Source organism: Hordeum vulgare, chromosome 3H (assembly GCF_904849725.1).
Source record: "Hordeum vulgare subsp. vulgare chromosome 3H, MorexV3_pseudomolecules_assembly, whole genome shotgun sequence".
Lineage (NCBI taxonomy): Eukaryota > Viridiplantae > Streptophyta > Magnoliopsida > Poales > Poaceae > Hordeum > Hordeum vulgare.
Genome location: NC_058520.1, coordinates 230,700,273 through 230,723,427, shown reverse-complemented (window position 1 = coordinate 230,723,427; position 23,155 = coordinate 230,700,273). Strand labels below are relative to the sequence as shown.

Genomic DNA, 23,155 nt, shown 5'->3' with positions numbered 1-23,155 from the left:
AGGTGAGGCGAGCCCGCGAGAGATCTTCGTACACACCCCTGAGTTTGAATCTTTAGGGTTTTGCGGAGCCCGAAATCCGACACCGACAGAGGCGAGGCGAAGGCTGGCGACCCTCAGAACCTGGCTGCGACAATGCCATAGGATTGGGATGAATGAGGACAGAGGACCGGTGGCGTTTGTTCGTGTGATTCCATCGGGGAACTATAAAACGAGGGGATTTGGCGCACCTGATTTCGCTTTGGATGCAGAAATTTGGGTTTGGAGGCGGGTTCAATGATGTGAGCTTTTTTTCGAAGCGAAATTATCTCTGTATTGGTGGATAGTGAGCGGTAAGAAGAGGGAAGGAGTGCGTGAGGAGATGGCACATGCGGGAGGAGGGAAGGGAAGGAGATCGATTCGAGTGGACTGTCCCACCACTGCATGCGCTCGTTCCGCTCGTTTAGAGGTTGTGGGGAACACCAAACGTTAAATTCTCATCTCATTAGGCGCATGAGTTAACCAAAGATGCTACTCCCTCTGTTCGTAAATATAAATTATTTTAGAGGTTTCACTAAAAGACTACATACGAATGTATATAGACATACTTTAAAGTGCAGGTTCATTCATTTTGCTTCGTATGTAGCCTCTTAGTGAAATGTCTAAAAAACTTATATTTACAAACAAAGGAAGTATTTTTAGTCCATCTCATAGCCAATCAATACCCACCTAGATTTCGGAGATTTTTGAGTCTTCTAAACTCTGACGGAAAGAGTATTACTTTATATTTATGATACTAGCAAAAGAGCCCGTGCGTTGCAACAAAAGAGAAAATAACATACGCTCTGAACGCAATATATTTTCACATGACATCACATTTGTGTTGTCGACGATGACTTTAGTACTCACACAATGAAAACGCGTTTGAATATACAGTCACTCAGAATAAGATGAGAAAATATGTTGTTTCTCCCCACAAGGTTTTCTAAAGGTGCGCATGTGTTGTTAACGATGTTTTCTTTCCTCTCAATTTGGTATTAATTTAATGGATGTTTATTGCAATTCGTATCGTCGCCGGAAAGAGAGAGAAAAAAGGACCGTGCACTATAGATTAAGTTTACACAAAAATAATATTTAAGAAACATTCAACAGCTAAAAATAACATCCTATTTAAATTCTACACATTTTTTTAATCAAATTTCATATATAACATGTTAAAATCAGAGTTACGGTTTAAAAGATATGGATAATTTTGTTTTAGATAAAATGTGGATTGATTAACTGAAAAGTTAGGTTTTTTTTGTTAAAATACAAAGGGCGGGTTGATTACGTCAAACATCAGGGGTTTTCGGAAAAATGCAAAAAAACGATTCGTTTTCTCACTTAAATCCGGACTGCGGGTTGATTACCTGAAACATCAGGGGGTTTCCCAAAAAATGCAAAAAACGATTTGTTTTTTGACTCAAAAATGGACCGCGGGTTGAATACTCGAAAAGCGAGGGCTGTTTTTTGCAAAATGACCGTGACGAACGACAGAAGCGCTCCGCGTTTTTTGACTCAAAAACGGACTACGGGTTGAATACTAGAAAAGCGAGGGGTGTTTTTGCAAAATGACCGCGACGGACGACAGAAGCGCTCCGCGCTTTATTATTATACTAGCAAAAGGGTCCGTGCGTTGCAACGGAAGAGAAAAAATACTCGCCATACACACAATCAACGACAACAACAAACTACTTGAAATCTTTGAGTGTGTCAAACCAGAAACAATATGATAAGTTGTGTTGTGCACAAATATAAAGGAATTTTTGAAATATATACGAGAAACAACGGAGAAAAGTATTAATTAAAGTTTAAGGTGCAACAGAAACGTAACTTTTAACATGCAAGATAATATCATATTTGGAATGTACACAATTTTCTCAGTGATTTTTGTATATAAATTTTTAATTTTGGAGTTAGGATTTGAAATATATAAATATTTTAAAAACACTTGAATTTGCAGAAGAAAAGTTGGACTGAAATTGAAACACTGTCCAGCCCATCATAAGGTGCAACATAAACGTAACTTTTAACACGGAAGATAATATCATATTTGGAATGTTTTCTGAGTGATTTTTCTATATAAATTTTTAATTTTGGAGTTGGGATTTCAAATATATGAATATTTTAAAAATACTTGAAACTGCAAAAAAAAAATTGAACCGAAATTGAAATACTGTCCAGCCCATCAGATAAGATGTCACTTGGGCGATGCCACTTCATCTTGCGCTCAACTGAAATAATGATGCCACTTAATCTTTGCGCTCAACTGAAATAATCGAGAAAAACAAAGAAACACAGGGAGAAGGAGGGATCGAACACAGGTCGGCTAGGAGGGACCGGACGGCTCTAGCCAGTTGGCTGCTAGTGCTCACGTGATTTGCTACTGGATAATTATATACGTGAACCATGTGTGGCGCCGACGCCTTTACACAGGCCGAACCGTTCTTTATCACTTATGTGACATCTGTGGGTAATTTTTACCAATATTAAGGGTAAATTTAATGACGTACGACAGAAGCACTCATTGCTTTATTAGTACTAGCACAAGAGCCCGTGCGTTGCAACGGGACATACGAAGTTTAGTCCTAATGGTCCGATATTTTGTAAAAGCAAGAAAGGCCATGTTTTACAAGGAATGCAAAACAAATAAGCATGTATTTGAAAACCTGAAAAATAATTTACCAATCGAACAACTTCTATTATCTGGTGGCAGAAAATGAATGGTGTCAAAGATACACATCAAGCTACATTGTGGACTAATCGAATTTGAAAATAATGACAACTCAGTACTCATGTGACATGATCCCAACTGCAATAGAGAAGATTCTGATTTAGCTTGTTATACGAAATTCACATTTTTTTTCTTGACGAACTATTGTCTATAAATCAAATAAGAATGATAAATTTTGGCACAATGCAATGATTCATATTTTTCAATTTAAAATGAAGGATATAAATGAGAAAACGATGACCATACTAAGGCTATCGGGAAAGACATAGGGAGCATAACACACACTTATATGAAACAACACACCTTTAGACATTTCCAAATATACAAAACATAAGGTACAAAATACTTTTATAGACAGATATGACTCAAAAATGCAATGGCCGATGAGAGGGCAAAAAGTCATACTATTTCCGTTCGTACATCAATGCCAGCTAAAAACAATAAGAATTGTAATTGAAGACATAAACAACGGAAAAAAAATATTAAGAGAGTTTGACTTGCACTTTGACACAATTTTTTGTTGGTGCATTTCCTGATGAACAGATTTTCTTTACTAACCCTCCTATAAACTTTGTGTAAACTTTCAACTTGGTGTGAGCGGCGCTGAACTACCCGCTCCATTGAAAGCTCAACTTCAACCAGTTCCATTCTATTTATAGACGATTTGTAGTTTTTCACTCCTACTTCAATAAGATCATATATGTGGTGGTCATAAGTCCTTCCAAAAGGAGTTTGTTGGCCTCTACTTTGAGTTAGAACCATATAGTCCTACTGCAAACACATAAAAAGTAACAGTTGAAGTAATGCAGAATAATATTCATAATTAATACACACAAAAAGAAAAGATCAATATAACAAACATAGAAAAGGTTTATAATTTCTATATCGGTGCTCACAAAGTCGCTATCTAGCTCAGAAAGTCATTTTACTTTTGAGAGTGTCACCGATTTAATCCCAATTTTCTCAAGGAGATAACAATTCCTCGTTGTCACCATCTACAGAATGGTAAATGTGAATAAAAGGTTGTAGTAAGATTTAAGGAAGAAGAACTCCAGGGAACCCCCACTCTCAAATGATATCGATATTATTGGCGTACTTCACAAAATGATCACGTTTCGGGTGAAAAAGATCTGACGGCATGGAGTTCAAAACTGCGCTAGTCTTCGTACCATGGAGAATAAGCGTCTTCTTGCCATTCTCAACCTGGAATAAACATTAGAGCAACAGTCTCACGTGGGATCCAGGGAAAAGCACATTCATAGTATTTATAGTTTCTCATCATGGATGGTTCGAAAGCAACCGTCTTTTCCATTAGCAACTAAATTAAGATTTACATGTGGTTACCTACAAATCATGGACTATGTGCTAGAAAATCTAGCCCTTTTGTGTGTGACTCGGTTCCTATAAAACAAAATACAATGTTGGGAAAAGCACATTCATACTATTTCTAGTTTCTCGACATGGAAGGTCCGAAAGCAACCGTCTTTTCCAATAGCAACTAAATTAAGATTTACAGGTGGTTACTTACAAATCATGGACTATGTGCCAGACAATCTGGCCCTTTTGTGTGTGACTCGGTTCCTATAAAACAAGATACAATGTTGCAATACACTATTTGAAGTAATATGGGAAATTGCTGAAAGATGTCGTTATGTCAGTCTATGCTTGGCCAGTGTCACAAGACAATAATGTTGAGATACTATCTATGAAAATACCTATACTTCGTTGTGTCCATAACAATAATGACTTGATGGTAGACAGGGTTAGTGTTCTTCTGGCATTATAAACTGAAGGCGAAATTGCAACAACTAAAGAACGGGACTGAAGATATGAGAAGCTTACGAGCTTGGGGCATGCTTGAAGAGCTCAAACATGGCGAGAATGGTCATGGGAACCCTGATGCCACCATCTTGATCCTCCAGCAACCTAGGGATGAGGCCTTTGGTGAAGGGTTCATAACTCTATCAGAACTTGAAAAATCCCGAATGGATGCTCGTGTTCGCTGCCATACTTGAAAGATTAGATAAACCATGTAATCCTGATCTTGGCTGGGCTCTTGAGATCACATAGACCATGTTAGCATTAGGTATAGTAGAGCTTACAGGAAAATGAAATAAGGTGACACATCATGCTCAATCAATTTTCTGATTTCCCCCCAAACAAGATACAACCTGCATAGACGTCAAATCAATAATTTTTACTCTTGTTGTGAAGTCTAAAAACGAATCTCACATGTACTGAATAGCAAAAAACAGAAATTTATTTTCTTACTCATGATCACTTATTAAAAGTGCGGGAGAAAGGATGTAGCGACAACCAAATATGCATGGAAATTGTAGCCTAAGTCGGCGTGATCTACCGCAATCTCCTATCTATATGATTTTGTAATGCATGAAAATCATGCGGTGATTGCGGCCAAATCAATATGCAGGGAGTGTTTTTATTTGTGCCAGGATTGACTTTATTTGCTCCTCATATTTGCCTTCTCCCGAATAGCATCCATGTAAACCTACCACATAACCAATGATTAATCCCTCAATTCGATGGATGTAAGATGCAATACAGACATGTCTTGCTTATCTGGATATGCAAGAGAGGATCTGTGTACCAGTCCCGAGGAGCTTAGCGCATGAGCATGCTCGACTTGTCGTATATCTAGTCGTCCTTGCCACCGAAGCTCATGGACTTGAACCTACAGGTGCAGTCCTATCCTTAGCAAGGGAAAAAAAATCCTCAACTCATTTTGAACACGAGGCCGATTCCAAAGCCATGAAGGCCATGAAATCACCCACATCCAGGTGCATCTCAAGATAGCAGAGGGGATCAAGAGATGAGGGATAGGGCGATACCTGAGCCGTCCCGTCGACTGAATGAGTCAGCGGCCGCGTTGCATCCTGACCGGATCCGCCTCGCGTCGACCTTCGGCGCTTCCCCGCCTCGTGGAGCCCTTGCGTGCTCGCGCGGGAGGTTGCGCGCTGCGTCGACGGGGCGAATGCCCAACCCCGCAGCCATAGCTCGCCTCGACGGAGGAGCATCAAGCCTCCTTGTCGCCAGCTCGCCTTGCCCACGGATTAGGAGGATAAGTCCTCACAAATTACCAACAGCCTGATGCCGCCGCACGCTAACGCGGTGGTTGCAGATGGCCACGGCCACGGGCGTGTGATGGCCAGGCGCCGGCGCCGGCGCCGGGCACCGCGGATTGGATAGATGGGGGCGCGGCGGCGGCGACGGAGGAACCCTCGTGTTCTCTTGCGAGGCAGTCAACGATGGAGGCTGCATATGAAACGTTTTTTTTCACTTATCGTCGGGTAGTGTGGACTGCGGGTTGATTTCGAGAACACAGAAGTTTTTTTTGCAAAAACGCCACGACTGACGACAGAAGCACTACGTGCTTCTCCCCTATTGAAATATCTAAAAACACCTATATTTAGGAACGGAGGGAGTAGTTAGCAGTTGATAATTTCACCTTATCAGAAGCTTATGCGAACATGTCCAATACACAATACCAATGAATCCATCATGCCCAATATAACAGACAGTTCGAAACAAATCAGTTCAAATTACGAGAACTGTGATGTGAAGTACATACATGAGTCGTCCGAACAAGGCTAGATGTTCCTATTCATACCTTACTACTGATAGAATTACTCCAGTTGTAACAAGCAAGCATCCAAGAATTTGGTTTGCTCTATATTTCCTTTCCAAAACAATGACAGATAAAATAAGCTGCCATACCAAAAACTACTGCAAAACAACAGCAGGTGTGTTAAGAGTATAAAGTTGTTCTAAAGCAGCGACAATTAATATGGATCGGAGGGAGTGCTAATCTTTATGCACAAATATTAAATCTAGCATTGCAGCTAGCAAGATTATCAAAGTAGCACGTCTAGAAAGCACTGAGATATGTAACAGAACAACAACCTCAAGAGGGGTGATCAGAAAATTGGAATAATAAATAAATCCAGGATATCACAAAGATGGGATATATATGAAACCAAGTTAACACAGGATTGAATGTAAGCAGTACAAAAGAATGTTTGTGCTTGGCACGGGATATTAAATACTACTCAGAAGTGAACATGTGGAGAATTTTAAACTTGCCAGGCAAAACAAAAACATACTACTCAGAAGTGAACATGTGGAGAATTTTAAACTTGCCAGGCAAAACAAAAACATAGTACGTGAGACAACACTGGAATAGATGGCCCAGGCAACATAGGTGTGAGCATGGGCAAAAATGCAAATACGAAACTGATTTTAGTTATGATCGGAATTGTGAAGAAACCATAGTTCACGTACAGTAGCTGTTAAGAATTGCATTTGAAATACTGCAATCTAAAAGTAGAGTGCGAATATCAGTATCAGTAAATCACCTGCAGCAGCCATGCCTGAAGCAACACCCATTGCTTCTAGCAATCCAATTAACATGAAGCACGATTTTGGAAGCGCTAGCATTTCTCTAGTGACAATACCGGCCTGATATCTTACGAAGAGGACAGAGAAGTACACCGCAACATACCTGCAGAAGTTAGGAAGTTCACGAGCACTTAAAAAATCGGTTTGTGCATTGACTTCGCAGAAATCAGTGTACGAAAAGGATGCGCAGAAAGAAGTTGCACATGCATTCAGTTGGCGTGGAACTCTAAAAGGGTTGCACGTTGTTTTAAAGCGTGCAACACCGACTGTAAATTTCGCAAGAATTGAGCTTAAACGTCCTTGGAAGCTTCAAACTTACCCAAACGTGAGAACTTGAGCGAGGAAGAAGGGGTAATTCTTCATGGGCACGAGCGCAAGCTTGTACAACACCCGGTTCATCACCGCGAGCGCCACGGTGACCGCTTGATGTTGGCGGTGTCCACGGGGCCTCCCCTATCGCCGCCGACGCCTACAACCATGTGCATCTCGTTGATGAAAAGGATCACCTTGCCTTGCGCCTCCTCGGCCTGCTTGATGGCGTCTTTGAAGCGCTGCTCGAACATGCCGCGCCAGTGCGTCCCGGCAACCATGGACCCCATGTCAACCTCCACGATGCGCGCGCCGGCGAGCGTGTCTGGGACGTTCCCGACAGCGATTCGCTGCGCGAGGCCCTCGACGATGGCCGTCTTGCCGACCCCCGCTGGGCCGACAAGGGCGGCGTAGTAGGCTCGCGCCCGCGAGCCGCCCCCCGCCCTCGCCAAGTCCTCGACGGAGCACCGCCGACAGGGGTCCTCCTGCCTCCTCGACCCCGCCTCCTCGCGGCCACGCACGGCCCCCTCAGCCTCACCTTGCCTCGCCGGCGAGAAGGCCCACGGTAGGCGATGACTGCTCGCGACGACGGTCGGCGGCGTGGGACGTGGAAGGAGGTGGCGGCGGGCTCAAGGTCCAGATGGGATCGGGAGGCAGCATTGTGCGGGTGTTTTTTCTTTCTCCGGCATATACCGTTTGAGGCTGACTTGAGGACTGCGGGTTAAATTATAACAAAGACACGGGTTTTTCTGTAAAATAGCGACGACGGACGACAGAAGCGCTCCGTGCTTTATTATTACTAGGACAAATGCCCGTGCGTTGCGACGGGACAAAAATATCATAGATTTACAGTTAAGTTAGTGGCTCAAACATCCAATCTATAGATCAATGCTTAACATGAATTTCTCTAATCCATATATCTACTTTCCAGCTAATATTACATGCAACAGTGATTGATTGAAAGTCGTGATCCATTTTTTGTGATGAAACAAAATAAAGTAATGCTCTCATATTCTGATTGTGCAAAGGGGCAATTAGCATGGAGTTCATCACTCAAAAAACAATCAAATGGTGAACAACTATAATATTCTTAACACTTAAGTTTCCACTTTGAATGGCACATATTATGATTGAAATTTGTTTGCAGATCAAAAAGATCAATTTGCTTTAGTACCAACTTCCACTTTGCACATTTTTTTCAACTTGCAATGTAGTGTAATCATGTGTCCTTGAGCAGCTTATCTTCTTTTGTCTCATCATTTTAGCACAAAACATAGTTTGCTTTATTACGTAGTCGTCTATCTTGATGAGATAAACAGTGTCTAAAAACAAATTGTGTTTTGTATTCTGCTTCTATGTGTAAATTTTCATTGTATACTTTATAGGGGCGAGATAAACAGTGTCTAAAAAAAAGTTGTGTTTTGTATTCTGCTTCCATGTGTAAATGCTCATTGTATACTTTATAGGCCGGTAGTATCCCTTAAATTATATGCAGCTTTCCTCTCTTCGCATTTCTTATTTCTCTCATATCGTGTCCTCCTTAAATTATTGTAAATATCTCTTTCTCAAGCATCCGTTTAATAGCCCACCCCACACATATGGCCTCTCTTCCCTTCTTCTTTTCTCTTGTAAATCTCTCTCCCACACATATGGCCTCTTTTTCCTTATTCTTTTCTCTTGTAAATATCTCCTTCCTTCTTTTATTTCCATCCACAACATAAGGGTTGCCTTCGTAGCCTGCACAACAGCTACAACGGTACCCTTTGTAAGCAAAGCTTGTGTAGTTCTGACAGGAGCTGCTGCCGCTGCGGCACCCAGACGCAGGCGATGTACACTGAAGATTCAGGTGTGTGACATTATAAGAACCCTCCTCGGCGATGTACACTGAAGATTCTGCGTCAAATTCAGAAACATTGCCGGGGGCCTGGACCTGGATGCTATAGGAAGTGTAGCCTTTGGGGATGGCAGCACTGCAGCAGCCAATGTCGGAGCACTCCTTGTTCAGGGGGAACTGAAAAGGTTGGCCCTTTCCTGGGCTGGTGGGCAGTAAGTGGCACAGGCGTTGATGGTGATGTTGTCCTCCACGAGGAGGACCTGGACGTTGCTGCAAGACAACACCACGAACTTGTTCTTCTCCGGCGAGACGAAGAACTGGCCGCCCCTTCTGAACCCACTCCATGTGTGGTACTTTGCTACGCCGTTGGCCTTCTTGCCTTGTGCCCCTATTGCCGGTGACAGCGCAATGCTACTGCTGTTGACGCGCACCGTGTCGGTGGGGATGGAGATCTCGAGCACCTCCACGGTGCCGTCGCCGAGGAATAGCTTGGGTGGCCGGTGCCCATGTGGGCCGCAGCGAACGGCCGTCGCGACACGCCGGCGCCCCCGTCCTCCCCTGGAACCGGCATTGTTGTCCTTCGCCTCGCTCACACCCGCCGCGACGCGCCCTCGTCCTCCCCTACGACTAGCGACGTCGTCCCTCACCTCGCCCATGGCCGCCGCGACGCGAACGCCTGGCTCCGAGACTCCGAGTTTGCCAGCTACCGGTGGTGGAGAACCCGAACGGATAAGCTGTCGGTGGTGGAGGCCCTACGACCAGCACCGTCGTCCCTCACCTCGCCCATGGCCGCCGCGACACGAACGCCTGGCTCCGAGTTCGCCAGCTGCCGGTGGTGGACAATCCGAACGGATAAGCTGCCGGTGGTGGAGGACAGGGGCAAACGAAACAATTTTTTTCGAAGGATCGTGGGTTGATTTCGGAAAATCAGGAGGACGTTTTTGCAAAAACGCCATGACGTACGGCAGAAGCGGTGCGCGCTTTATTATTATTAGGGGAGATATATAGGGGAGATTAGTATAGTATAGTATAGCATTAGTATAGTATTAGTATTATGTATACCTAATAATAAAGAGGCTATTGCTTCCGTCGGAAAACCCACCACGTTATTTTTATAAAAAAATCCTGTAATTTTTGTTATTCAACCCGCGTTTCATCATTATTTTAATAAATCAAAATGATTATAAAAAAATTAAAAGCGTGTGGTTTTTTTTCTCCTGTTGCAACGCACGGACCCTTTTGCTAGTATAGGTATATATATATAGGTATAGATAGGGAGAGAGCGAGAGATTATTGTGCAGTCCTGAATCCAAATCCACCGTTGCACACCCAGACCAGTGCCACTCCAACACCACGTACCCTCTGTCTATCCGAACCCTAGCGCGTCGGCGGCGTCGGCGGCGTCGATGGCGTCGATCCCGTCTGATGAGGTCTCCAAGAACGGTCACGGCAACGGAAACGGCCCATCGCCGCCGCGCGCGAAGCGCCCTCGCGCAGCGTTCATCTCGGCCGCCCAGATCCGCGACGAGTTCGCGCACCACGACCCCGCAGTTGCCCGCGTCAACAACGGCAGCTTCGGCTGCTGCCCGGCCTCCGTGCTCGAAGCGCAGGCCCGCTGGCAGCGCCTCTTCCTCGCTCAGCCCGACGCCTTCTACTTCGACGGCCTTCAGCCGGGGCTCCGCCGTTCCCGCGCAGCCGTCGCGGCCCTTGTCAACGCTGGGGACGTGTCCGAGATTTCCCTCGTAGACAACGCTACCACCGCTGCTGCAATCGTGCTGCAGCATGCCGCCTGGAGCTTTGCCGAGGGGCACTTCGCTCGGGGCGACGCTGTGCTCATGCTCCATTACGCCTATGGAGCAGTCAAGAAATCTATCCAGGCCTACGTTGCTCGCGCGGGCGCCACTGTCGTCGAGGTACCCCTCCCGTTCCCCGTCACCTCCCCTCACGCCATTATTGCCGAGTTCCATGCTGCGCTCGCTGTTGCCAAGGCCGGTGGTCGTAAGGTCCGGCTTGCTGTCATTGACCACATCACCTCCATGCCCAGTGTTCTCATTCCAGTCAAGGAGCTAGTTGCCATTTGCCGCCAAGAGGGCGTCGACAAAGTTTTTGTTGATGCTGCACACTCTGTTGGGCAAGTCCCTGTCGATGTGCGAGACATTGGGGCGGATTTCTATACTAGCAACCTCCACAAGTGGTTCTTTTGCCCCCCAGCCGTGGCTTTCTTACACACCCGCAAGGGTGGCCCAATAGCTTCTCAGCTCCACCACCCTGTCGTGTCACATGAATATGGCAATGGGCTACCTATGGAGAGTGGATGGATTGGGACACGGGATTACAGTGCCCAGATAGTCGTTCCTGAAGCTATTGACTTTGTGAACCGGTTTGAAGGTGGGATTGAGGGGATACGCAGCCGGAACCATGAGAAGGTGGTCGAGATGGGGAGGATGCTTGCCGAAGCATGGGGGACATTTCTTGGATCACCACCAGTAATGTGCGGAAGCATGGTTATGGTAGGGATGCCTAGTTGTCTTTGCATTGAGAGTGATGATGATGCACTGAGAGTGCGGACCATGTTGAGGAAGGATTTCAAAGTTGAGGTGCCTATATACTACAATACCAGACAGGTTGAAGTGCAAGAGATAGCAAAGGATAATAATAGTGATCCAGTGACGGGGTATGTAAGAATCTCACACCAGGTTTACAATGTCAAGGAAGAGTATGAGAGGCTGAGAGATGCTGTCAATAAGCTTGTTGCTGAGGGGTTCACCAGCGCCGAATTGAGGCCAGCTGAGAAGGTACTGCTGTTAGCATTGACATTGTTTTAAACTTTTAATCATTGTTTTTCTTCGTTTTTAGACTATAATCTCATGGACTGGTTGTGCTGGTTAGCGTTACTTTATCAAGGTGCAGAGACCGCCTGTAGTATTGTGCACTTTCTATAGTTGCCTGTCACAAGACATTCTTCTACAGTGATATGCTTCTACCCATTCGCCTTTTCTAGATTAGACAGTCCTTTACATCTCACCAGTGATCTGTCTTATGCATTTATTTGACATTCTACAGCTCCTCAATTTATCTGTCTGAATCAATGTTTTTAAAGTGGTAAAGCGAAGCGAGGCGCTGGGGGGCGCCTTACTGCTTAAGCGCCAAATCGTAAAGTGTGGCGATGCTTTAGACAGACTCTGAACCTCATGGGCAGTAGAATAGAGTACCATTTAGTGAGGCATACGTACCTTGATTCTAATCCATGAGTGTGCAAATATAAATTAGTAGCCACTATTCTAATCCATCCACTATGAAATAAGCAACTAGCCAACTACTATAAGAGATGCAGCAGCAGCACCTAACAGTAGAGGAGCTGTGTATAGCATAACACATAACAGAGCAGGAAAGGCATTACAAGCTGGTGCAGATCTGAGCATGGAAGAAAGAGCAAAGGGGGAGGGGAAGGGGGAGAAGAGAGGGTGGGAGCTATACATTGTGGTTGTGGAAGAGGAAGGGGGGAGGAGCTGCAGCCAGAGAGAAGGGGGAGGAGCTGTGTCCGGAGAGGAGGAAGCTGATGCAGATCTGAGGATGAAGCTGCTGCCAGAGGAGAGAGGAGAGAGCTGAAGGCCTGGAGATGTGCACGCTCTGGTTTTGGTTCTCTCTCTTTTCTTTCCCCTCATGTAACTGTTTCACACACGAGCCCAGTTTTCCTGCCCAGCCCTTTTTTTCCTGACAGGAATCTTTGTTCCCCTGCATGGCTAGCCTAAGGCGTCCTCTCTGCACTAAGGCGCCAATCAGGACGCCTAAGCAGGCGGTTCAGACGCTTTAATGTCTAAGGTGGACGCCTTAGACACATGTCTAAAGCGAGCTGGACGCTTTGAGCCTGGAGGGCGCTATGATGCGCTTTAGGGACGCTTTACAAACAGTGGTCTAAATTGTTGAACTTCGAAAATGTTTATCTGCAAATGGCTGTATGCATACCCAAATTTAGAACCTAACATATTCTTGTTAGTGGTGATATGCTAGTATTCATAAACTAAACGGTAACAGAGATGATAGACTACTATGGCGCCCAAGTGTGAAATTACTGTTATCTCTTTTGAGCCAAAGTAGGTATGGTAATTTGTTTTTCATTTACTGAGATTAACAATGCCTGTTAGCTTTGCCATATTAGGACATTTGAATTTTGGAACATTTTAGTTGATGATGTATACAATACATGGATGTTTTCTCCAGAAACAAAATAACGATGACAAGGAACTTATAACAGTCATAATACAACAAGTCAACAACAACAAAGCTTTTAGCCCCAAACAAGTTGGGGTAGGCTAGAGCTGAAACCCATAAGATCTTGCAACCAACTCATGGTTCTGGCACATGGTTAGCTAGCTTCCACATACCCCTGTCCATAGCTAGTTATTTGGTGATATTCCAGTCCTTCAGATCTCTCTTAACGGACTCCTCCCATGTCAACCCATTGCTGAGATTGGGATTGAGAAGCAAACTACTTCTGATCTATGAAGCACCATATGGCGATACATTGAGTATAGGGACACAGGACATGACAAATTCTAGAAAGAGCAATACGGCGATACGATGAGTGTATATAAATAATTAATAAAATGATATGTCTACTGCTATTGTTGTAACATGTTTCCAGAAACGATACTTCAGATTTGGGAACATCATGCCCAGCCTCGTCACCTGCGCCTTCTACCGGGCAGCAGTTAGGTTTAGTCGTGGGCTTCAACTGGGCTCGCCGTGTGTCGGTGCACTAAAGACTGGGGTCCCTAGTGCCCTAGACTTTGTTAGACCTTACAGCCTGAGCATTGATAGTTGTGGATGACACTAGGAGAGTTGGGACAATTTTCGTTGGTTTATTTCTCACACAATGCCATGCTGAAAGGTCTAACAAGTGGTATCAGAGCCTCGTTATCTTGTACCCTGAGCATTTCCTGCTCACCTCTCTCACCGGGAGCTGAGCAGCCTAAGCCGGTAGCAGCAGCTGCTCCGACTGCCCCTAGTTACCTCCCTCCCTCCGGACTGTCGAGCAGCAGCAGCTCGTCAGCAACAGCCTCCTCTTCACGCAACAGCCCCCCTGCAGCGAGCCATGTCTGCAGGTCGCTCTCAGCACACGGCTACCTCGAGCATACGGCGCCGGCAGGAGGCCGAGCGCGCCGTGGCAGAGGAGCGTGAGCGAGTAGCTGTAGCAGCAGCTGCTGCGGCAGCAAGGGTGTCGAGGCTGGCTGCAGCGGAGCTGGCAGCAGCCAGAGCAGAGGTAGAAGCAGCCAGGGCGGAGGTAGAAGCAGCAGCAGCAGCGGAGGCAACACGTGAGGCTACGGCGGATGCCAAGGCACTCCGCGTCGGCTTCGGCAGCTCCAACCGCTCCGCGCCTGCGGACGACGGCGCCGACGCAGACCGCGCCAAAGTGGCGCAAGAGCGGACGACGCAGTGGGCAGCCGAGCACGCCCGCGCTCCAGGTGACGGTGCGCACGGCGACGACGGCTGCAACGACCAGGACCGCGGCCTCTACGAGGTCCGGACTGTGGTCAGGGATGTTGGTCCCAGTGTTGGGTGGCCTACCCTCACTAAAACCAACTACGTCGAGTGGGCCGCGATCATGATCAGGCTCCAGGTGCGGCGGCTGTGGGAGGCAGTCCAGGACAGCAACGTCGACCACAAAGAAGATCGACGGGCGCTGGACGCCCTCATCGCCGCAGTCCCGCCCGAGATGCAGTTCTTGCTTTCCAACAAGCGGACTGCCAAGGAGGCTTGGGACGCCATCGCCGCGGCACGCATCGGCAGCGACCGTGCTCGCAAGTCCACACCGCAGGCACTTCGTAAGGAGTGGGAGAGCCTGGCTTTCAAGCCAGGTGAGGACGTTGATGACTTTGCTCTCCGTCTCAACACTCTGCTGCAGAAGATGGTGAAGTTCGGCGATGCCACCTACACCGAGGAGAGAGCTGTCGAGAAGCTTTTCCGGTGCATTCCCGAGAAGTACAAGCAGATGGGTCGCTCGATCGAGTCTTTGCTGGACCTCTCCACGATGACGATCGAGGAGGCGATAGGTCGCCTCAAGGTCGTCGACACCGACGAGCCACAGCCGCCCTCGGGGCCCATCACCACCGTCGGGAAGCTGCTCCTAACTCGGGAGCAGTGGGATGCCAGCCTTGGTGACAAGGGGGAGCCTTCTTCCACGACGGGCGGCCGCAAGCGCGGCAAGCAGCGTAAGGAGCGAAGGGGCGGCAAGGCACAAGGACGTGCCGAAGGTGACGCCCGCGGAGGCGCCAAGGACGGCGTCGCTGGCAAGCCCAAGCCGGCACAGGACAACAGCTGCCACAACTGTGGCCGGCTTGGCCATTGGGCCAATGAGTGTCGACAACCACGACAAGGCCAGGCTCATGTCGCACAGGCGGGAGGAGGAGGAGACGGCTCTGTTCATGGCGCATGCAAGCATCGAGCTACCTTCAGCGACACCAGTCGCAAAGGCTCTCCTCCACCTCGACGAGCCAAAAGCACACACTCTTCTCGGCGATGGCTCCGGGAAGGACAAGACTGCGGGGTGGTGCCTCGATACCGGCGCCACCCACCACATGACCGGTCGAAGGGAATTCTTCGCCGAGCTCGACTCCGACGCGCGAGGCTCCGTCAAGTTTGGGGATGCCTCAGCTGTGGAAATTAAGGGCGTCGGCTCCGTCATCTTCACCACCAAGACGGGAGAGCACCGGCTGCTCACCGGTGTCTACTACATCCCCGCGCTAAGGAACTCCATCATCAGCTTGGGACAGCTGGATGAGAACGGCTCACGCGTGCTGATTGAGCATGGGGTCCTACGCATCTGGGATCGCCAGCGTCGCCTTCTCGCCAAGGTACCCAGAGGTGAAAATCGACTCTACGTCCTTGATGTGCAGATGGCACAACCGGTCTGTCTCGCTGTCCGTCGGGACGACGAGGCGTGGCAATGGCATGAACGCTTTGGGCACCTTCATTTTGAGGCCCTGAAGCGTCTAAGTGCCAAGGAGATGGTACGAGGCCTGCCATGCCTCGACCATGTGGAGCAGTTCTGCGACATCTGTGTGCTGACGAAGCAGAGACGACTCCCCTTTCCCCAACAAGCGAGTTTTCGGGCCAAGGAGAGGTTGGAGCTCGTGCACGGAGATCTGTGCGGCCCGGTGACGCCAGCCACACCAGGAGGTCGACGCTACTTCCTGCTGCTCGTCGACGACCTCTCTCGCTACATGTGGGTGATGGTCCTCGGCAGTAAGGGAGAGGCGGCGGACGCCATCAGGCGCGCGCAGGTTGCTGTGGAGGCGGAGAGCGGCCGCAAATTGCGCGTGTTGCGCACTGACAACGGCGACGAATTCACGGCGGCTGAATTCGCATCGTACTGCGCTGATGAGGGCATCCAGCGCCACTACTCCGCGCCGTACAACCCGCAGCAAAACGGCGTCGTCGAGCGGCGCAACCAGACGGTTGTGGGGATGGCTCGGGCTCTCCTCAAGCAGAGAGGGATGTCGGCTGTTTTCTGGGGAGAGGTGGTGCTAACGGCCGTCTACATCCTCAACCGCTCGCCTACTAAGGCACTCGATGGCAGGACGCTGTACGAGGCCTGGCATGGGCGGAAGCCGGCGGTCTCCCACTTGCGGGTCTTTGGCGGCCTTGCGTTCGCCAAAGAGCTCGGCCACATCGGCAAGCTCGACGACAGGAGTACTCTGGGAGTCTTCATCGGCTATGCGGAGGGCTCAAAGGCCTACCGCATCCTCGATCCAGAGACACAGCGTGTGCGCACGGCGCGAGACGTCGTGTTCAACGAAGGGCGAGGGTGGAAATGGGACAAGGCGGTGGACGACGGCTCGACGCCGACGTATGACGACTTCATTGTCGAGTACGTCCACTTCAAGGAAGCTGGGGGAGCAAGCAGCTCCTCTTCGCCGAGCACGTCTACCCCAGCCCCCAAAACTACATCAACTTCGGTACCTGCTACGCCGACGGCACCACAACCGGCGACGCCGCATACTCCAGCCCCGGCAGTCACCACTCCGGGCTCGTCTTCATCAGCACCAGCTCACGCAGAGCACAACCCGATGAAGTTCGCTTCCCTGCTCACTCACGACGAGGAGCGCGTCGACGCGTATCATAGCGGCGAACCGCTGCGGTATCGTACGATGGATAATCTACTCGGCGACCAGCCGGTGCCGGGACTGGTGCCACGCGACCTGGAGGCGCAACTACAACTCGCGTGTGAGGACGGCGAACCTCGGTCCTTTGCAGAGGCTGAGAGAGACGCGGCATGGCGCGCCGCGATGCAGTTGGAGATGGATGCGGTCGAGCAGAGCCGCACCTGGGAGCTCGCTGACCTCCCTCATGGTCACACCGCAATCACCCTTAAGTGGGTGTTCAAGCTGAAGAGGGATGGAGCCGGCGCCATCATCAAGCACAAGGCTCGCTTGGTGGTTTGAGGCTTCTTGCAGCAGGAAGGAGTCGACTTCGACGACGCTTTTGCTCCCGTGGCACGGATGAGTCCGTGCGACTTCTCCTTGCGCTAGCTGCCCAGGAGGGCTGGCGTGTCCATCACATGGATGTCAAGTCGGCATTCCTCAACGGCGACTTGAAGGAGGAAGTCTATGTGCATCAGCCACCGGGATTTGCGATCCCCGGCCAGGAGGGCAAGGTACTCCGCCTGCGTAAGGCTCTCTACGGTCTACGGCAGGCACCTAGGGCGTGGAACGCCAAGCTGGACTCCACGCTAAAGAAGATGGGCTTCAAGCGAAGCCCGCATGAGGCGGCCGTCTACCGACGGGGCAGTGGAGGAAATGCCCTGCTGGTGGGCGTCTATGTTGACGACTTGTGATCATCGGCATCAAAGATGTAGAGGTGGCGGCGTTCAAGGAAGACATGAAGGCCACCTTCCAGATGAGTGATCTGGGGCTCCTCTCCTTCTATCTAGGGATCGAGGTGTACCAGGATCACTCCGGGATCGCGCTTCGACAGTCCGCCTACGCCAAGCGCATCGTTGAGCTAGCTGGGCTCACCGACTGCCACCCAGCTCTCACTCCGATGGAGGAGAGGCTGAAACTGAGCCGCGACAGCACGACGGAGGAAGTGGACGCTACGCAGTACCGACGCCTTGTGGGGAGCCTTCGCTACCTCGCCCACACACGGCCGGACTTGGCATTCTCCGTGGGCTATGTTAGTCGGTTCGTGGAGCGACCACGTCGGAGCACCAGCAGGCAGTGAAGAGGATCGTCCGCTACGTGGCAGGGACACTCGACCACGGCCTCCACTACCCTAGGTGTCCGGGGGCGGCACACTTCGTCGGGTACAGCGACCACGCCGGCGACATCGACACCAGCAAGAGCACGAGCGGGATCCTCTTCTTCCTTGGCAAGTGTCTCGTGAGCTGGCAATCGGTCAAGCAGCAGGTGGTGGCCTTGTCCAGCTGTGAGGCCGAGTACATAGCGGCCTCCACCGCCTGCACTCAGGCGCTCTGGCTCGCTCGACTGCTTGGTGATCTCGTCCGAGACACCAGAACGGTGCAGCTCCTGGTGGACAGCAAGTCCACCCTGGCCCTGGCAAAGAACCCCGTTTTCCACGAACGGAGCAAGCACATCCGACTGAGGTATCACTTCATCCGCAGCTGTTTGGAAGAAGGGAGCATCGAGGCGAGCTACATCAACATCACGGACCAGCTCGCAGACCTGCTCACCAAGCCTCTTGGGAGGATCAAGTTCCTCGAACTTTGCTCCAGGATTGGGATGATTCGACTCTCCCACAAGACGACGTACAAGACTTAGGGGGAGAATGCTGGATAAGTCTATGTACTATGGTCTGTGGGGCCGCGCCGCGCCAGTGCAGGAAGCACTCAGTCCCAGCCGGGGGAATCGCCTTCCGGTTCGATTCCCCCGGGCTTGGGACTAGGCCCAGCACCGTCACCACTGCCGCCCTCCGCCGCCGTCGCTCGAAGCGGAGCATTCAATGCTGCTCGAGCGATCTTCATGGTGGCCGAGACGCACACATGGGCGCCCCTGGAACTTGACGGACAACATGTCCGCCTCCGCTAGCTCGAAGCAGAGGACATGCCGGTCCTCGAGGAGATGGGTGTGGCCGAAGGCCGGACCGAGGAGATGGGCGTGGGCGAAGGCCTTCCAGCCTCGCCCGAGCAACATGGAGGACCGCCACAGGAGCAAGCCTCGGGGAAGGCGGAGGCACTGGAGTAGCGCTCCGCCTCCCCTGACCTCGACCGCCACGACGACCGCGGCCCCTCACCCTTCCTCCGCCACGGGCGCTTGGGCCGTCCTCCGCCGCGGCGCCCCCAGAAGCTGTGCATGATCCGAACGGGATCCTCTCGCCGCCCTAGTGGCCGACCCCGTCCCCTAACCATGGTTAGGGGCGAGCGCCACCTACAGACAGAAGAAGACTCTGAAGACCAAGGCTGAGGAATTGGTGGATTTAGAAGGAGTTGGGTGAGCAAAACCCCTCGCAAACCCTCCCAATTTATAGGACGGGGCGTGGGGGCTAGCCTCCCTTGCTCCAGAAGCCACCACCCCACTCGCCCAATTGCTCGTGCTCACGGGCGAACAGGGAACCGCCCTGCTGCACCAATGCATGCACGGGCGGGCCCAGCCATTGCTGCGCCTTTTAAGGACATGTCTGCCACCTGTCCGTCCATAACCGCGCATGCCACGCGCGTGGCAGAGGCGTTTCAGGAGGTGGAGAAGGCCACTCCGCGCACAACCCCCACTTTGCGCGTCCAATGCGTGACGTGGGGAAAAGCAACTGCCAGCGGATCCAGCCACGAAAGCCGTGCACCTCTTTGGGCCTGGCCCAACAACGCTTCGCATGCGTGTGTGGCCTAGGCCCGGGGGCTCCTGTCAGTGCACTAAAGACCGGGGTCCCTAGTGCCCCAGACTTGTGCACGGGAGCGAAGAGCCCCTGCCGGCAGGGCATGGCAGGACCCAGTCAAGATGCAACCCTCAAGATTATCAAGGCCTCGACAAGCCTGCCTTGCCGGGAAGATGACCAAGGCGGGCGTGATGAACTCACCAAGTACAAGACCCCGGCATGCTCACTTGCCGGGATGACGACTGAAGCCCCCGGCAAGCTCCCTTGCCGGGACGAAGACTCAAGGCCCCGACAAGCTCCTTGCCGGGATGACGGGCCTGGCCACTTGTGGGCAACCGCCCTTGCCACAGTGCCACCGCCCCCCAAGTGCCAGCGCATTCCGCATGCGCCAACACAACGTCCAGGTGTCGAAACACCTGGATACGTGTATCGCTGACAAGGACAAGACGTGCATTAAATGCACCTGACAGCGGTAGATGGATAAGCACCGCCCTAGGTTTCCTCGTGAACCTACCATCGAGCATTAAATGCACCTGTAGATGGATAAGCACCGCCCTAGGTTTCCTCGTGAACCTACCGCCGAGCACTGTAGGCGACCCCTTTGCCTATAAAAGGAGGCCCTTGGCTCATTTCGAAGGGGGTGGACTTTTTGGACATCGACCCATAATACGGTCACTGTAACAATCGACAACAAAACGCTTAATACAACTAGACAAGCAGGACGTAGGGTTTTATGCGTAAGCGGCCCGAACCTGGGTAAAAAGGCTTGCCCGGTGCTTATTGTTAGCTCTGCTCTTCACGTCACCTCTCCCCGCCCTACGATCACAAGGGTTTCACGTTGATTCCCATAGGTGTCGACCTTGCATCGCCGACACCTTGTCATGACGGTTTTGTTGGCGTATCAGCATTTTCTTCATTTCTTTTTAAATTGAAAAGGAGGATACTCCTGTGATATCCGTATCCTGGCCATCTTGTGTTTCGGCGCCGTCTGGAAAGCGGAGACGACAGTTCTGGCACTATAGGTGTGTGTTTCGTACATTCTGACTATTAACACCTTGTGTTTAAAGAGTGAACAATGTTATTGATGTTAGCTCGGTGATGTCATGTGGATTATATTAGTTGTGTCTCACTGGGAACTCGTGTTCTTCATAAGAAAGTGCACTTACCAAGCAGTCATTTGTTTATGTGAAGAAGCACTGCGATCTAGTTCTTCCATATCCATCCATGGGTCAGAAGATTGCCAGAGTTGTTGATGATCTGAAAATTATATGCGACGCTGGATAACCTTATTGCTTGTAGTGAATTGTTTCATTAAAATAATAAGGTTTATATGTGAATTTATTTTTTGTCTTTTTGCAAATGCTGTTACATGTGCTACATGTGTCGTGCTTTAAAGATTTATGTTTCATCGACTTTCAGATAATATATTCCACTGAAGTTTGAACCATGGAATGATCTACAATTTTTAGGGTGCATGTAGTAGCCAAAGACGCACCGTAAAAATGGTACTCCCTCCAGTCCATATTAATTGTCATTGATTTAGTACGACTTTTGTACTAGATTCCATAATTATTGTGTGCCATCTAACAAAAGTGTTTACGCTGTAGTTTGAAAGCAACTTAACACCTGGCATCTTGGTTTCCTTTGAAGTCTGGAATTGTTGGTTGAGAAATTAGATCATGGTACATATTGTACTTCGTATACTTATGCACACTTACCATGTCTTATTGAACTCACTATCCATGTCGGAAATGAGTAATGGAATTATTGAACTATTGACACCGTAATTGCTGTTTGGTTGTACTCCAGTTTATTATAGATTTGACCACAAAATTGTTAGTGTAAGGGCACAAACCCTGTCATTTCATTCACAGTTGACATTCATTGTCGATAGATGTCCAAGTATGAGGCAACTAGGAATGTTTGGCGCTGCTGTCATTGCCTTTTCATGCTTGGTGATTATGCTCACAGCTGAATTTTTTGGCAAATGCCATTGGTTGTTTCTAATGACCAATGTAAATGATGAATGTTGATTTACTATTCGGATACAAATGTACTATGATCTGATGTTTCCTGTCCATGACTATGTCTGCAGCAAGAAACTCTGGCTTGATGACGTTGCATCCAGCCAGCACTCCATCCAAAGATGCTGTAGCCGATTAATTAGTTGTGGATCTGTGCCACCAGCCAGTGCTGCACTGAGATCTAGTTCTTCGGTAGCCCGCTCCATGGCATCGCCATTTGATGTAGTGGACTTTCACATACTGACGAATGTTGTATTTGAGCTTGCAATAATGTGCACTGGAATGTATGTCTTCTCGGTTCACTTGCATTTTTGAGCTGTAATGTAAGAATAATCATGTGAATGCAAGGAGACTTGCATGCTTTCTAGATTGATTACAGATTATGCTGATGTCACTCTATTTACTTAGTAGCTAATTTATCATCATTTTTTTGAGCAACAAGTAGGAGTTCTAGCTTTTCATATGAGAGAAGAGAATTGACTGGTTACTAAGGGGAACTGGTTGAAGAAGAGAATTGACTGGTTACTAAGGAGAACTGGTTGAAGAAGAGAATTAGCGGGTTCATGTTGACAACAACTCAAGTTGACCGTATGAAATTCGTGCAAACATAACGGATTTTATACAAAAATGATATATTTCATTACATTTATATTCTAATTTGGCTTTGAAGGTATAATTAATACCTAATCTGAATCGTTGCTAGCGTCCGTTCCTTGTGCCCGGCCATGAATCTTGAGAACTGAAGCTTCCACTTCTCTAGCTTCGCCTTGGCGTTCTCTAGCTCCGTCTCCATAACCTCATCCCTTGTAGACTCGGACGTCGACACCAAGCGACTAACTGGCAATCGATGTTGAGCCCACCTAGCTGGACATCGACGGGAGGGAAGGAGCGGTGACCTTGTAAAACTTAAAATGCGACCTTATCTTTATTTTGGCACGAGGGTCTCGAGAGGGATAGAAACACATTCCGCCGTTTCGTAAAAATAGATATCCTTAC

General features: G+C 49.2%; 1 protein-coding gene across 2 annotated transcripts; it reads left to right on the top strand.

Annotated features, from left to right (window-relative positions):
- Positions 1-10,598: 10,598 nt before the first annotated feature.
- On the top strand, positions 10,599-22,548 carry LOC123443573 (putative L-cysteine desulfhydrase 1). 2 transcript variants are annotated; one of them, XR_006630726.1, is made up of 3 exons: positions 10,599-11,221; positions 21,555-21,640; positions 22,231-22,548. XR_006630726.1 is itself a non-coding variant. In XM_045120000.1 (2 exons), the coding sequence occupies exons 1-2, from the start codon at positions 10,715-10,717 to the stop codon at positions 22,246-22,248; spliced, it is 525 nt and encodes a 174-aa protein (XP_044975935.1). In that variant the 5' UTR covers positions 10,599-10,714; the 3' UTR covers positions 22,249-22,548. The 2 variants fall into 2 exon arrangements, 1 of the variants encoding a protein (XP_044975935.1); XM_045120000.1 differs by lacking the exon at positions 21,555-21,640.
- The last annotated feature ends 607 nt before the right edge of the window (positions 22,549-23,155 follow it).